Genomic DNA, 17,743 nt, shown 5'->3' with positions numbered 1-17,743 from the left:
TGAGCACAGAAAAAGTCATCAGGGATCTGGGGACCCAGGTTGACAGTAGCCTTTCGTTTGACACTCATGTTGCTAAAGTAGTTAGGAAAACCTTTATATCGCCCACCTGATCATGAAGGGATTCACATCTAGATCAAGGGAGGTCATCGTCCCCCTGTACTCATCACTCATTAGACCTATGATTGAGTACAATGCCCCGTTCAGAATGTATCTGACCAGACACCTGCTGCAGCTTGAAAGGCCCCAAAAGTTCCTCACCAAAAGGATAAAGGGTCTCAAAAATATGTCTTATGCTGCCCGACTGAAAGAACTCCAGCTCTATTCAGTCTCGTACCACTTGCTCAGAGGTGACCTGTGCCTGACATATAAGGCCATGTCAAACCCAGATTTGATGAATATGCTTCACCTCAAAAAATCTAGATCCCTCAGAACCACAAGGGCGGGAGACTTAAACCTTGACACGGTTATAAATAGAACGTGCTGGAGGGACAGATTCATCACCCAGAGACTCCCTATGCTGTGGAACAAAATCCCGGTACATGTGAGGCAGAGCACCTCTCTGGCCTTGTTCAAGAGGAATCTTGACCAATGGATGGGAGATTGCAGATATACCCCAGGGATTACCTCAGTGTCACTGCTTGACAGAGGCACAGCAAAATGATAGGCATAGTTTTTATTCAAACTAAAGGGGTGGCGAAAGCCACATAACTATGGGCTAGGCTTATAAATGCCCTTGGGCAGATAGCCTAGTATGAACCTATGAACCTATAAAGAAAGAAGGGGGGAAATTAGGGGCGACCTCTTACTTTAATATCTCTATTACACTCGAAAATAACTGAGAAAGCTTTACTTTATAGCATGCAGATTATGTCATGTATTATAAAATACTAGTGTTAAGAAATAAATTTTGTTTTAGTTATAGTTAACTCTTTCCTTCCTCTTCCCCTCTCCTAAATGTTTTTCCAAACAGTGACATGAACTAGAGTATATGCTTTGGACTCCCCTACATGTTTAACAAAGTCAAAGCAGTCCAATTTTCCAGGTTTTCAGGTTCTGTCATGTTTCACAAATATAACTAATGTTTTGTAATCCCACATTTATTTGTCAGTTTCAGAGTTGCAGGTTTTCTTCATGTTAATCTCCATCTCCCAAATCCAGTATCTGCTTCATTTTCAATGTACTCCTGGTTCTTCTAAATGACTCTTGCGCTTTTTTCTGTCTCTCAAGCACTTTCCTTTAAAACATTATAAAAGGTTTCACAAAAAAAAGTCTCGCTGTGGGCTTTATTACCAGACGAACAAAAAGCAGAACTTCCTTCTGTCTGATGGCTCACTTTTTGTTGGACAGACTTTTGTATCTCCTCTCCAGCATGTTCTACATCAAAAAATGATTTTGGCCCTCCAGAAAAGAATATATTGAAAATAGCTGGATACAGCAGCTTGAAATCTCGTGCCTACTTATTGACATTCCCTGATTCTGGAACAAACCTACTCTTCCTCTGCCTGGTAAACATCGATCAACCATCCTCCACAAGCACTCTACCGTCTCCCACCTTTAGTACCTTGCCCTTCTGCCACAGTTTTGCCAGAATGAACTCATTCCATTGGCAGGACAGCACTGTCAATATTAAAGGTCTACGTTTCTTTCTCCAAGTTAGGTCCGGAGTGCACACACGCAATGTGCCTTTTCAATTAACTCCTGCCATGGAACACCAGTCCAGCTGCCTATTTGTGCTCTCATAAAATTAATATAGTCTGTTTCCTCCAGCTCCTCTAGCACAGCAGAAAATCCCAGGCCCTCTCTACACACTTTGCCCTCTAATTCCATTATTTTTTGATATATCTCTTCCTGAGCAGTTTCACGCTTAGCCAGCCTTTTCCTCACTCTGACCTGTGATAAATGCAGTTTCATTTCCTCACTTGAATATCTGTTCAAAGATTCTTCCACTGTCTCCAGCCTTCCTTTTCCCTAGTTGACAAACTCCCTCAGTGTTTCACTTATTTAAACCAGCTCCGAGTACATTTGACTTATTTTTCCCTCTAGATCACTGGAAGTCACTTACTGCACCAAAGCTGAAGCTCGCACCACCTCACACTGAACAGCTGCCGAACTCCCCGTCAATGTTTTCTCTTCACCTATTCTGATTGATTTTATTTCAGGTTCTCATGAATTTTCTCTTCACTGGCATACAGGTAGTGCACCTACCAGCCAGTTACAGAAATCTACCCAAAAACACAAGTTCACTGGCTGACTTTTCTGAGTTTTTGTTTTCACACAGGGAGAGACGAAATCAAGCTGTAAACTGGTGTACAGCCATCCTGAAAGTTTCCAGTATACTCATTCATATTATCCAAATACTCTCTTACTTTCCCTTTAGCAGTCTACAGCTGTTCCTTTTCTTGTTCTGTGAGCCGTCTTTTTCTGGAATACTTAAGCCTTTGTCAACTAATACGAATAATTCCTATTACTTTTTCCTCATATCTTCTTCCCTTATTTCTACTATGTTTTTAAACTCCATTTTCATGTTGTCCCAATTTTCTATCCCTTCGAAATATATTTATGGTGCAGTGGTAGCACTGTCGCCTCACAGCAAGAGGTTCTCCAGTTAGATTCTTGGCTGGGGTGTCTTCTGTCTAGAGTCTGCATGTCCTCCCTGCATTCTTGTGTGTTTCCTCTGGGTGCTCCGGTTTCTTCCTACATCACAAAGACATGCATCTGGAGCGTTTCTCCCTGGGCCTCCGCTGAAAACTGGTTTCATTCCATGTCGGACGTTCCCGGTAAACAAATGTTAAATAAATAAATTTACATCTTCCATAACTCTCAATTTCCACTACCCAATCATTAAATTCCTCTTTCACAGATAAGTAGGAAAATGTCAGCATCTCATTTTTACTTCATTATCCTGTATCTTTATCTTGGCTTTTATTGGTACTTGATCTGAGCTAATTATTGGATATGTGTCAAAGCTTTCAATTAAATATAGATGTTCATGTGAACATTTTTATCCACTCAAGCCCAGTTACTGTAATTTGCACCAGAGTACAAAGGATTAGTCCAGATAAAAATCACTTTAGCTAGCAGATTTAGAAGACTCTCTCTCTCTCTCTATTCCCCTCTTTTTGGATGGAATAAAGATGCCTTGCTGAAGTTTCAAGAAGTTTATTCAATTAAGTAGGTAGATGGACAAGTGTTCTTAGAACAACACAATTAAAAGAAATAAAGGATAGTTCTCTAATGGGCACTTATCTGAAGCAGTGAAGTCCAATGGCACCAATGATCGTGCATAGAACAGACTTACAGGTCTTGAGGATTTATGCTCTTATGTTTGTTTATGCAACCTTATGCCCACAGGCTTATATTGTACATTGGATGGATGGCTCTATGAAACATTTTGACTTTAGTACGCTTGCTGGACATCTAAGTGAGATAACCCAACAGTTCAGAATCCTACAATGGTGATCTAAGGAAGGACATGCACCATTTCCATCTATTTCATCATTTTATCTTATTTTTCAAGAATAGTTACTTAAAACAATTGTCTACAGCTTAAGCCAAGAAAATCAATTTAGATATCCATCTGGAAAGACACTGGAAATTATCTTAATCAAATCATAATTCAATCAAAACATTTTCCATTCCCAAGCAGCCTAGATTACTGCATTATAGTAACTTAACTTTACTTTTGTTCAGCTTTTCTTGCCTAGTTTTAAGGTATCCAGGCATTACACTGTAACAAAGAAAAATAACTTTCTTGCTTTAATATCTTTAACAAACACAATCACTGATAAACCTTCCCCAACTTTGAAATTAACAAACCCCTCACTGCATACAACAAAAAAACTGCTTTACTATTAACATGTAACTTGCATCAGAAATTCAATACAAATACTAATAAGAATAAAGCAGTTCTACTTTCAGCTACTTCTCCAGTCTCCTTCTAAACATTAATGATAAAAAGTGGGGTATATATCTTTAACAGTTCACAAATCAGTTTAACAGTAATGCAAATTCCAGTCTTTCTACTTGCAAAGCCACATTTTACATGTCTATTCCCATATCCAGCAGGAATGATGCTTTACAGTCTCTCATTTATTCACTAATTTCACAATGTTGATAACTTTGCTGACCATCTGTATCTTCCAATACCAGCCTCTGGCTCAAGTCTAAGGTACTCCTGATTCTTCTAGTCAACTCTTGTGCTTTTTGAGTCTTTCAGGTATTTTCCTTTGGAAAAATGGAAAAGGTTCATCCGTTAAGAGTCTTTGCATGGGATTTGCTATTGTCAGAAGAGAGTCCCCTTTCTACTTGCTAGCTCACTCTGTTAGATGGAACTTTTTTTTCCCTCCTTAACCTGTTCTGCAACAAAAATCCTCCAGGAAAAAAAATTAATAATCTAAAGATAGCTGGATAAAGACGTTTTGATCTCGTACCCGCCTCTCAACATTCCTCGACTGTTAGAGCAAACTTGCTTATCTTTTGCTGGTGCACAATGAAAAATCATTTTCCCCAAACACTCTGGTGCCCCCATTTCTTAATATTTCTCCCTTCTGTCATGGTTTTGTCAAGTGTAACAACCCTCCACCCCCTGCTAGCATGACTGCATGTTTACTAATATAGGTCTTGGTTGCGTTCTCATGGGCAGATTTAGAGCATACACACAATGTGCCTATCTCAATTAATAAATCCTGCTGTGGAACACCAGTCCAGTTGCTCATTTGTACTTTCACACAATACAGTTGGCTCCTTCCAGTTTCCCTGGTACAGCAGACAAATTCATTTTCTCTACTATTTTTGAAACGGCTATTTTCCTAGAAGCCTTATACTCAGCCATGCTTTTCTTAATTTCAACCTCTGATTTTTGCAGTTTCATCAATTCACCTGACTAGATCGTTAAAACTACTATTCTTCTAGTCTTTTGTCATTTGACTTTATATATTCCTTCAGTGTCTCACTTATTTTTTACAACTCTGAGTGCATGTGGTTTATTTTTTCCTCTAAATTACTGAAAGCCATCTCCTGTACCAAAGCTGAAACTTGAACTGCTTTTTGAAGATTTTTCCCTTCTTTTACTTTCCCCAAATTTCTTCTTTGCTGGCATGCATACATTGTAATTTTTATCCAGTAACTGAATTTTACCCAAATGGAAAACTTTTACTGGCTTTGTTTCACTGTTTTTTTCACTCTGGGACAGCTCAAGCTGTTGATCAGTGTGCAGTTTCACCTTGAAGTTTTCCTCTAAGGTGCGACTTTAACAATAACTGCTTTAGTAAACACACCAAGTGAAGACAGGAAACCAAAAGAAAACACTGTGCACTGAAAGTAAAGTCCACTCAAAGTAAACCAAAGAAACATCCTGTAGAAACTCTAGACAATGATGTGCCAAATGGTATCATGTCCAGTGATACCACCCAGGTGCCCTGCAGCAGTAATCACCTAAAATCTTAAATAATCATTATAGACAGCGTGACATATGGTATATGCTTGTTGAAACCGCTGGCACCCAGGACAGGACTAGTGTCTTCCACTTCATAGGTGTTTACTAGGCTAACGACCACAAAGGCCTAGCCATGCATCCCAAATCTCTGACAAGTTCTGATACCCCTGATAAGTGTAAGCAGGGGCTTGGGAGATGAAAAATTTACAATTTAGGGCCTGAGAGATAAACCGATTACAGCTGCCTGTATCCATTAGAGACGTAGGTGCCAAACCACGGATGAATTTCTTGTTCCCCATCAAATTGCACAAGCTGCACTTGAACTGGTTAGAGAAGAACGCTGCTTCACATGAATGGGGAGCCTGTTCCAGACATGGGGTAATCTCTGGGATACATACCCGTCTCTCCAGCAGGTCCTATTTATATCACAGGCAAGGTTTAAGCCTTTAGAACGGGTAATTCTGGTGCTGTTTGTTTTGTGAATATGCAGCAGGTCCATCAGAGTGGGGTATGACAATGCCCTGTGTGTCAGGCAAAGATCTCCCCTCAGAAACCTGTAGGAGGCAGAATATAGGGATAGAGCCTTGAGGTGGCCTGCGTAGGGCATTTTACTCAAGCCTTGTTTTTTTTTTTAGTGAGGAACCTCTGTGGACGTTCCAGTTGCTGGATATGCCTGGTTATGTACATACCAAAGGGGGGCACTGTACTCGATAGGTCTGATGAATGCTGAATACAGTGGAACAATGACCTCCTTGGAATTAGAAGCCATACTTTTTTTTAATAAGTTATGCAACATAGAATAACTTCCTCACTACTGTAGACGTGATGGCCAAAGGCTAGATTACTATGTATGTTGTGTCATCCTCTCCTGGAGAACATTTGTGTCAGTGTGGGACTCAATGATAGCTCCTAATCTGCAGTCGTCTGCAAATTTAGTTAGCCAGAGACCCCTGACACTGGCCTTGAATTCAGAGAAGTAAATGTGAAAAAGGAGCAGTCCAAGGACGGACCCCTGAAGGACACCACTTGTGACTGGCCTTTTTGTAGAGGTTGACTCCCCAGTTCCAGCTTCCTGGGTCCTGTTTGTGAGCCAGTTAGCTATCTAACAGGTGACATACGAGTTTGTACCTAACCTCTTGAGTTTGTCAACAATACCCGAGAGGGGTACTGTCAAATGCCTTGGCCAGGTCAAGATAGGCAGTGTGAACCATTCTGCCCTCATCTATTGCTTTGGTGACCTTCTCAAAGAAGTCCACCAGGTTGAGCAAGCATGATTTGCCCTTGACAAAACCAAACTGGGATGGATCCAGTGTCTGGAGGTTCACTATATCACTACTGATCATTTCCATGATGATTCTTTCCATGGCTTTACATACAACACTAGTGATACTGACGGATCTGTAGTTTCCAGGGTGTGCAGATGGCACACCTTTGCGCAGAGGGATGACTGTTGCAGTTCTCCATTCATGACGCATGAAGCCTGTTTGGAGGCTATAGTTAAATAGCAATTCCAGAGGCCCTGATAGGTCATGTTTCATGCAATGTAGAAGGCATTCTGGGATACTGTCTGGTCCCATTGATGCAGTGTTCTTGGCTTTACAGAGAGCAGGTGGAGTTATATTTGATGGTATTTCCTGAGGGAAGGTTGAAGGGGAGAGAGGGATAAAGTTGGAAGTGAATTTATCGGCCCATAGGTTTGTTATGTCTTCTGGCTCAGTATAGGTGGCTCCATTTACAATGAGCTCTGCACACAACTGTGCATTGCCTGTGAAGTTGCAGACATCGCTAAAGAATGCCTTATGGTTGTCCTTGACCTGGGAGGCCAAATTTACCTCAAATTTGGCTTTGGTAGACTACATGTCCTTTGCAATGTTTGTTTAGTTTGATGAAAGTGCTTTTATCCTGTTAAGTGCTGCACCTCCTAATTTTTGACATGATTTTCTTCCTTCTGTTATACAGCATACTGACTTTGTGATTCCACCAGGGCGGTTTGTTTTTTGAGCTAGTTCTGTACTTCCTCCTGATGGGTACAGCTGACTCTAAGCAGCTATTAACATGCTTGTACACGGCCTCTGTGAAAGTTCTGCATAGGCAGCAGTGCTCTGAGGGTTTATGGGGGCTTGAAATTTTGTCAGGTTATCACTTAATAGCAGGAGTTTAGCACTGGAGTAGTTCCTGAATATTCCAGGTTTTATTTTTACTTCAAAGGAGACCATTTTATGGTTTGACCTTACCCTGGAAGACATTACCTTAGGGGGTGTGCAGCACTATCCTATATTAGTGATGACCATATCCAGTATGGTTGCACCCCTGGTTGGTGTACTATCTGGTTCAGGGAGTTTGTGTTTACAAAATCCAGGAATCTTTGTGCCTGTATGTTTGGTGTCATATAGGATTCCCAGGTAATAGTGGGGTAATTAAAGTCACCCATGAATATAGTATTGGGCTGGATGGTGCGTGTTTCTAATAAGTATAAATACATGGTATGGGTTTCCTGGGTCATAGTAGGGGACCTAAAGATTGCAAGGAAGTGGTACTGGATTTTGCATGTGGTGATTTGAACATGGAGCAGCTCATGTGCATTGTCCTGTTTAACCAGCCTTGAAGTACATTTATTTTTGACATAAATAGAGACACTTCCACCTTTAGGCCCGGTCTGTGTAGTAGCTGGTCTAAATGTGTGGAAGGCATTATAACCTTGCAATGCTGATTTGCTCTCTGTGGCTTTAAACATGTCTCAGTGACTGCACTGTAATCAGCATTCCCTAAGGTGAAGAGAGCTCCTACGGAGTGGAGGAGATTTTTGTGTAGACTCCTTGCATTAAGCAGTAATACCTTTAGATTTTCTTGGTTTTGACTTGCTATGTCGGAAGTACTTTCAGTTTCACATTGCCTAAAAAGGTACTATGGGGGAAGACAATGTTTTAGCTAATATTCAAAAGCCTAGAGGGGAGAGGTGCAGACCATCCCTGGCAAAGCAGCGTGGTCTTTTGACCATCTCCTTCCAAGCTAACAAATATTGCACCACCTTAGAATGACACCAGAAACTAAGCCAATTATTAAAGTCAATCATCTTTTGTTCGTGTTGTGGCATCATCCTTAGAGAAGGTAAAATGATGTTCAATTCCAAGCTCGTACCAGCCTGAGGCACATATTTCAAGAGCTCCATGATGTCCCTCTTCATACAGTCTGGAAGTGGGTCTCAGATCATTTACTCCCATATGGACTATGACTGAGTCATACTGGTACTTGTGGTTCAATGACCTGAGTGGATGCGTAATGGGGGGGGGGATCTTAGCCCCTGATAAGCAACTGACCCCAACTTTCTCCTTACTCAGCCTGGTGAGAGAGACATCAGTGTGTCCCATGACGGAGTCTTCAATGACCAGAATGCTGCACTGTGTGGTAGCTTGCCTTATGAGCTTAGAGGTAGAAGCTCCATGAGATGTGGCTCTATGTGTTGATGTGGGTATTGTTTTGAAAAAAATGCATTTGGGACTGCTGAGGATATTTGTTATGTGTGCTTCATCTAGGAGGTCTTTGTGGTCTAGGAAGGTTACAGCCAAGTGCCTCAGCATACATGGGTCTATATGTCTGCTTGAACTGTGCGTGATGGGTGTAGCGTGTGTACTACTGACAACCTTAATGACATTAGGAGTACTTTTATGTGACAGCTTTGCTTCAAGTGACATTGTGTAAATACACCTCTCACATACCATATCAGTTTGAGTACTGAGATAGTGGGAAAGTTCATATCCATGGCAACAGACCTTTTCAATTGATTGGACAGCTGGAGTATATAGAATAGAATAAAAACCAATGTCAGGAGTATTAGGTTTACAACTCTGGGGCAGTGCTTGTGACTACAAACTAGTCATCCTGTGTGCAACTAGGTACTGGAGAATTTCAATTGTGCTTTTACAGGAAAAAGTCACTCAAGGTATGTGCGTCTGTACAGGGTACAGCCAAACACTTGAGAGGAAACCAATATGTAGACCCTGAAAATTTATGGATGAAGTTTTTAGGTAGATATTCTTAAGTTAGAAACAAATCAAGCAGTATTTACACAAAACAAAGAATTAGCTCGTCAAGAATGATGAAAAGAAGGGAGTCGCATGAATTGCTACGGCCTGACTTCTACTACAGCTGGTCTCACTACAGCTTCACTCTGCTGGGATACAATCCTTCTTTGCATCTTCTCTCACCAGAAGCAAAACATTAGCACCAATCCCAAGATGAGAAGCAGGCCACAACCTGTTTGGTGATCCACAGTATTGTCCCAGATGATGAAAGGGTCTGTAGGCTAGTTGTAGCCTTTCCTGGTAAATACCTTGAATAGCAACTAGACCAATCAGGAAGGTTAAGCACAGACACTCGCTGTCCAACCAGAAATAGACAGGAATCAATACACTCTGCTCCTTCTCTCAAGTCACAATGAGCAGATTATATGCACAAATTTCAAGCTGTCACCTATGAAGCAGTTATTAGGTTTTCTGGTGATCAGCAATCTTCAGGAAATAATATACTTGTGCTCCTTCTCTCACCAGGGGAACAAAGAAAAGGCAGGAAGAGATTCCTCTACCCTTCTTTCTCTTTGTCTCTCTCAAGGAAAAGTAGATTTTATGGTCACAGCAATTGGACCTATTAGCAGATCCGTAGAAAATGCCAGGTGCCTGAGAGGAATTTTTTTCTGGGAAAGGACATAACACGTCTAATGTCTGGCCATCTGAGACTATGTATGGAACCCACCTATCTTTGGTAGTGGTTCTCCAAGCTAAACCAATCACCTAAAGGGAGTGCTGCAGGATACTCAGTATTACTGCTGCAAGGTGTCTGCTCTGTTTGGATGTTTTCAATCAGTTCTAGGGAAGCCTGCTTAAAGAGAACATTGCACCAGAAAGGGATTTAAATGGACTGACTCAGTTCATTCGTAAAGGAGAACTGTAAGTCATGTGAACTGATGTGGGCTCATTTACAAGCTTGTTGCGTTAGTTAAATCATCAGCATAGCCAAAATTACACTGGATTAACATGGAAGCAGTCAACTTAAATCTCCAATCCTGCGTCCTTGAATTTACCAGTCCCCAAACATATTTTTGAAGAGTTAAATCTGTGTAGCTGGTGTTTTCACCCCTGCAGGGTTTTTATTGTTTCCCTACAGTTGTGTAATCACTGAGTTAGCATGTTTAAGTAAGGGATGTAGTGAAAAGTGAAGTCCTCCATCCAGGTTTGTTGGAGTTTTACCTCTAAAAAAAAAGATGTTAGGTGTGTTACTAAGTATAGGTTCAACTCAGTTATTCTTAAATCCTTTTGGATGCATGCATTTTTACATTTGGCAGGTCAGGAGTTGGCATCTCATAATGACACTGAGAAAAGGAATTCAGGCCTAAACTGACAAAGGAAAATAACAATTTTGCTCAAAATTTTAGATTCCTTAGCTAATAAAAAATCTAAGTGTGCTTCAATGTCTGGAAACTATTACGACTCAGATTAAAAAGGAATCCCCAGGGATGCTCTGTCAACATAGCATTCTACTCTGAATGAAGGGGGACACTGCAGAAGGCTTTCTCAGGAGCAAGGAACCTGAATAACAATTCTTGACAATTCTACCTTATAGTTCCAGTGCTGCCCATCTTCCAAAGCACTCATCCTACTTGACCTTATCTATAAGCCTTAAGCTTCTCAATCCACCAGGTGGCTGATTTGAAACACGGACTCATGTGACAGTATGTGTTGTGCATTTTCTCAAAGGCAATGCACAAAATGCCAGTGTAGGCCCTGACTTGTGAATTGTTGATGACAGCAAAACAATCACTGAACAAGGGAAATTTCCAATATACTTCAGGATCAGAAATATACATTTGGCAGTAAAGTATGTGCGTGTGTGTGTGTGTGTGTGTGTGTGTGTGTGTGTGTGTGTGTGTGTGTGTGTGTGTGTGTGTGTGTGTGTGTGTGTGTGTGTGTGTCCGCCTCACCCTGACCAACATCATGACACAAGTCAGATGGGGTCATATATGCCTGTATGAAACAGAGAAATGTCAGGAATGTGCATAAAGTGAGATATCAGAAGAGAAAATCTCACACTTACCCAGTGCAGAAGGCCTTTGAAGTCAGGTCTCTAGATTCTGAGTCTAAAGTGTTATACGAGGCCTATATTATGATCAAGTCAGTGAAAGGTCATTAACGTATTCTGCTAATCAAACATTAGCAGCATATACACAGTGAACCAGAAAAGTTTGACTTTACTTATCACAACTTTTAACAAATTCATTCTAAAGACAGTAGAGGGGGCATTTATTATGAACACTGTCATATAACGTGCATTCCCCTCTGCATGGTGCACTTACTTCAGCACTGATTACTGATGCACCAATTTTATAATTGTGTATAATACTAACAGACCAACTTCATGTCATACAACCACTGCTTACATTTAACTTTGAAAAGCTTACCATTGTTAATCATGCAGATTCATAAATCACATACAATTATTCTAGTTAATTCTGATCTCCAAGTTGATTTAACATTGCTCCTTAAACAAAAACATGTAAACATACAAATTAACAATTTGTAATACAGTTTGTGAATTATTTTATTATCACTATATTACATAATTTAAAAACTGAACCAGTAGTTGTATTAAAATCACATTTATTAAATAAATCTACATCTTAGGTACTTGTTCTGTGTCTATGCCCTCATAAAATTCCACTTCCATTGCAGAATCCCACTCATAACATTTTTTTTTACCAGGGAGTTCTGTTTCCTAACTCTAGTGGTTCTCAGTTCTGTACTTTTAATCTCTGTAACCATCTTTTTTACCTCTCACTGATGGCATGTTTTCAATACCTTTTTTCTAGTTATGGCTTTCTTAGCTACTATCAACACTAAAGAAACCAACACTTTTGCTTCTTTAGTGCATGTTATTTTATACCAACTCAATAAGGAATATCTCAATGTTGTTGTTGTATTTCGGCTTTTCCCGGTTAGGGGTCACCACAGCGGAACTCTGGTCTGCTAACAACTGGCAGTTGATTTTCACGAATGCTGAGGTGCCAGCTCGACGTTCAACCTTCAACGAAGGCACGCCCATTTATGCATGTCTTTCGAACGCCCACCCAACCGCGGGGAGGACATGCAGACTCCACACAGAAGGCACTCCCTGCACTCCAGCCGGGAATCGAATGGGAGAACCTCTTCCTGTGAGGCAACAATGCTACCGCTGCACCACCGCAGAAATAAGGAATATCTCAATATGAAGTTAAATTCTCTCCCAAGTGCAAGACTTTGAATATTGTTCAATGCAGTTTTGCACTGCAGCAACTCCATACATTCCCAAGATTGGAAGTTAACATAAGTTGTTGGGAACAGGCATAATAGTTGTTCACCTCACAGATACAAGGTTCATTAGTAATCTTTGGTAACTGTCTATTGGCTAAGTGTGTAACAGTTACAGACTGACTGCCTTTTACCTGTATGAAATATGCATACTCACAAGAACAACCTTCTGAACCATCACATCTCCATCACATAATACTTACCTGTGGGAATATTTTTTCATGCTTGGAATGTGGGTGTAGAAATATTTATGCAAGCATTTCCATGTAAAAATTCTACACTTTCTCAAACTAGCTGCATACCTTGGGGTACAAAAAACTCCCTCCACTGATCATCTGTAATATCTCTGTTCACTCTGAGCTATTTTTACTTTACACTGAACTGCCTTCTCAACTCTAATAATGCATTATATGCTTAACTTATTACTTTCTTCGAGTCTGTCATTTCTGTTCTGGCCTCAATAACAATCTTTGTGGTTTAGCAAATTTACTATCTAACCCCCATACATCTTCATTCATCTCTTAACATTAGACCTTTACATGCAAGATGATCCGAGTTCAGTAACCCGAACATTTGTAGAGACTCATCCAATTTTATTTTTTCATCAACTTTTACCATCTGCTTCTAAAATCTCAGTTCTCTGTTCTTTTTCATTTGCTCATTACATTTTCTCCTGTGCTTTTTTCATTATATATATATATATATATATATATATATATATATATATATATATATATATGTATATGTGTGTGTGTTTGTGTGTGTGTGTGTGTGTATATATATATATATATATATATATATATATAGGTAGATAGTACAACCTACTGGGGCTATTCTATTTGTTCAAGGTGCAACTCCCTTTAAAGTGAAAACATGCATATAAAGCAGTAAATGACACTCTATGTATTCCTTTCCTAAATCTTCCCATATCTCAGTTGTATGATCCTATAGTTGCCTCAAACACCATGCCTATCATAACCTTTCATTTGGGCATATATTGTGAGACTTGAACCAAATACATTACCCTCAGCTGTGTGGCCTCTGAATCACCAGGTTCCTTTAAAAGAATTGTTTTCCCCATTGCACTCTCTTTTGTTATCTCAAAAGTCCTCAGCTTCCTTTTTTTATATTCTTCCATATCTGATCTCCTGGTTGATAAATATTAGCCTGACCTACATAAACAAACAATGGGACCAAAAATCTTAATCACTTGTATCTTGCTGCCAATGTCCATAAAATCATCTTCATAATTTTATCTTGCTTATAATCTTTAGACCATTTTCCCCACATTTCTTTAGCTGCTTGCTCAACATCCCATTTCAACCAAATTCCTAATTTTCTTACCTTATCATGACCATAAAAAAGGAATACTATGTCAAGTGTTCAGACATAATTCATTGCTAGTGTTTTGTTTTTGCTTTATGTACTTTATATCTTGCTATGCTTGTAAAATATTTCAGTTTATCGACTATATGTTTTTATGTCATGTTCCAGACTGGTAACAATTATGCTGTCTGCAAAAACAGTACTTGCTTATAAATATTTCTGCATTTATATCTAATTATATTTGATTGCTTTATGTCTCTGGCTAATAGCACAAAATAGAAAGCAAATAGTAATGCTGAAACTGGATAGCCCTGTCTTGCTCCTCCAGTGTAAGACTCAACACTTCAGACAGCTTACCCTATACCCCCCCCCCCTCCAGCTTGAGTTCCTCTGGTGATACTAATTAATGTTATCCACTTTCAGGAAACCCAGATGCCTGAAAGATCTCTTAATGGATTCACAATTCACTCGGTCAAATACTAGTTTGACATCTAAACTTATTAACATTAGATTATTATTATTGTCCAATGCATCCTTTTGAATCATAAGGACTTTAATGCTGTGGATGTTTTGCCTCCGTTCAATATCCCAAGCCAAAATCAAGACTTTGTAGTCATGACTCAGTATTAAGATGGGTCTGTAGGACCCTGGATCAACAGGATCTTCCCTTGCAAGTCTAGGGCAGATCCCCACCTAAAAAGATGTTGTTAAAAAGTACTAGTCAGACTTCTATCTCCTATTCCTTCCACTTCCATACTTTTACTGGAATTCCACCACTTCCAGGAATTTTCCCTGTACTGAGTTTTTTTAGTTTCAGTTTCCTTTATTCTTGCTGATAATAGCCCTCTTTCTAGCTCCCTATCAAAAAGTCAGCATACAAAATGCCAAGCGTCAAAAAGCTGGATAAAAGGCTAAAAAACACAGGAGAACCGTGAATCCTGAAAATCGCTCTTCTCCTTAAAACTTCATTTTAAAAGGGGGGGTCAAGCGCCCCACACCTCCAAAATTTATATGAACTCCAAGATTGCCATACCTCAGAGAAAATGGAATATTCTGTGAAATGGCATCTCAGACATGGTATATACACAAGTCCAGTCTTTTAGCCATTCAGTTTCTACATTTCGGGACTCACTCTAGAGGGTCCCAACATTTCAAATGGTTACCCCTCTTTCTACTTATGCTAACTAAGGAAGTTGAAAATGACTGAAATACGGGCAATAACATTGCTCATTATAAGGTAGAAAAGCCATTTCATTTCCCTGTCCACATAACTCTGAAGGTTAATGCCAGAAAAAAAATCTAATTTCTACCACTGTTTTATCACATTAACAGATCCTGTTTTTCTGCTTTGCATTAGTCATTATGGTACCAATCATGTTTCATAAATCTGCTTGATCAAACTAAATCATATAGAAGAAATTGAAAACTTAAACAATGATGATATTCAGCAATCAAGAAAACTTTCATTGACGGTAAGTAATAGTATTCTACCTGTGTATCAGAGGCTGGCGATGGATGGCTGGGGAGGGCAGTGGGGGTTTGGTTACTCCAGGAAGTGACTGTGGGGGCAACTCTAGCCTGAAGTGAACAAAATACAAAAGAAAAAACAAACAAAATACAAAAAAAACATGTAAAAAAGAATAACAGATGCAAAGCATGTTACACAGAAATGACAAAGCAAAACAAAAAAATGACATACAGCATTTGTAAAAAAAAAAAAAAAAACAACATGCAACAATGCATTTTTAACTTATTTATACCTAAATGAAGTGTTTGAGATGTTGAAATCAAATGCATTACTCTCCACGTCCTATACACCCATATGTTCTGCCCATATTACCAACTGAGTAGTCATACTTAATACAACAATTCCAAATGGCAAAACACCTAATAATCATCATGAAGTTAATAACACAGTCTCTACAGAACTCACAGAATGGAACTTTTTGTGAACTGAAACTTGAATTTCTAGTTCTTCCCAAGTGAGAGGTATATGATTTAGAAAGCTGAATGAATTTGCCAATGTAGGCAGGTAAGCAGCATGCCCAAAATGAACCATCTACAATGAATCCCTATTGCCTAGAAGTAAAAATTACAAAGAAAATAATGTCACCTAAATTCCACTTTCCACCCCTGGCTTAGAAAATGCACATTTGGGTACTGTACAATACTGAAGGACATAACATCAGATTTATTTTTTTTATTGAATTTTAACTTGGGTATGTGAGCTGTACAAAACTGTCTGCCTTCAATTATACTCACAGTCATAGATCAAGAACTAACTGGCAAACAAAGAATGCAAACTCAATTACAAAAAGACAGATTCAACAGCCAAGTTTCACACACATTTATTAATTAAGGTGCTGTCATCTTAAAGTACTTGCTGAAGAATGAGAAAAGATGCAAGTGCTTTAACAGAGGACTTACTTTATAAACAATATAGCTCAAGAACATCTGTACATGTTTTAGACACCATGGTGGTGATACCAATGGATGCAGACTACTTGATGGGAACAAAGCTAGGAATAACGTGCTCTAGCTTGTTGTCAGACATCACCTCTCATACACATGCTTATATTTAGTAACGTATATGCTACAGTGTGATTTCTATAAACTACATCTCTGTCTTTAAAGTGAGGTCACTGGGAAGAGCTTGTAATAAACACCAAACTGGTTATCAGACCGTACGGGTATGGGGCTGAATAAGCCAAACCGGGAAGAGCTTGTAATAAACACCAAACTGGTTATCAGACCGTACGGGTATGGGGCTGAATAAGCCAAACCATGCACAGCTCAGACAGAATGCAGAAGTTCTCTCTCTCTCTCTCTCATCCAAATGACCTACCTTCTCAAACTCATTGCACAAACATCTTTGTTGAGTTTTGGCATTCTTATGTAATTACGCGTTGCATCGCATTTTGCCTAAAATATATTCTGAATTTGGCCTTATTTGCAAAAATAGTCAGTTTTTTATTCCTACGTAAATCCAGTATACACAAGGCCTACTTACAGGCTGCCAAGAACTATCACTACACAGCCAGTGAAAACAGAACCTGCAAAGGAAGGCAGTTTTGAATACTTGTGATGAACAGCCAATGTTGAATGGGAACAATTACTTCTTTCACCAAATCTATGGTGATGTACACATGATAAATAATGCTCTGCCAAAAAACAAATGCCTTAGAAGTGACTTGTACCTCCTTTTTACCTGGAACAGCAATATTTCTTATGGAGTCATTTTTCCTAACTCTGCTCTTGTTGACCACCAACTCTGTTAAGTTCAGCAAGAGAGTTTTTAACATCTTATGAGTTAAAATTTATTTTTACATGCAGTGACCTTGTATTACAGAGCCTGCTTATATTTGGATTCCACCATAATGATTTACTCTTAAATTTGCTTTGTATTTACTTTGGAGAGGACAAATGAGTTTATGCAGCTGTTTACATTTGCAAGGAATTTGGTGGTAAAGGATTCTGCATAAGCAATAAGATCAAGTTGGAAGGGGATCTTGAATTTAGTCAGGTCATCATTCAGCTTTAGTAGATTAGCCTTGGCATATCATCTGAATACCAAGGTATTGAAAGATGCTTCCACCTTCAGTCTTATGATGAGTGACAGATTTGTGGTCTAATTTGACCAGGGAGG

The 17,743-nt window shown here is 39.4% G+C and overlaps 1 protein-coding gene across 1 annotated transcript in view; it reads right to left on the bottom strand.

Annotated features, from left to right (window-relative positions):
* The window catches only part of SEC31A (SEC31 homolog A, COPII coat complex component), a 1,704,034-nt gene that overhangs the window by 356,240 nt on the left and 1,330,051 nt on the right, over positions 1-17,743 (bottom strand). Inside the window, exon 23 of the mRNA XM_044060384.1 lies at positions 15,589-15,675. Within this exon, the coding sequence (XP_043916319.1) occupies positions 15,589-15,675 (87 nt within the window). The remainder of the gene's footprint in view (positions 1-15,588; positions 15,676-17,743) is intronic.

The sequence above is a fragment of the Protopterus annectens genome, chromosome 2.part0 (assembly GCF_019279795.1).
Source record: "Protopterus annectens isolate FY-2018-M chromosome 2.part0, PAN1.0, whole genome shotgun sequence".
Taxonomy (NCBI): Eukaryota; Metazoa; Chordata; order Ceratodontiformes; family Protopteridae; genus Protopterus; species Protopterus annectens.
The sequence above is the reverse complement of the archived record's forward strand: the minus strand, read 5'-3'. Positions and strand labels throughout refer to the sequence as shown.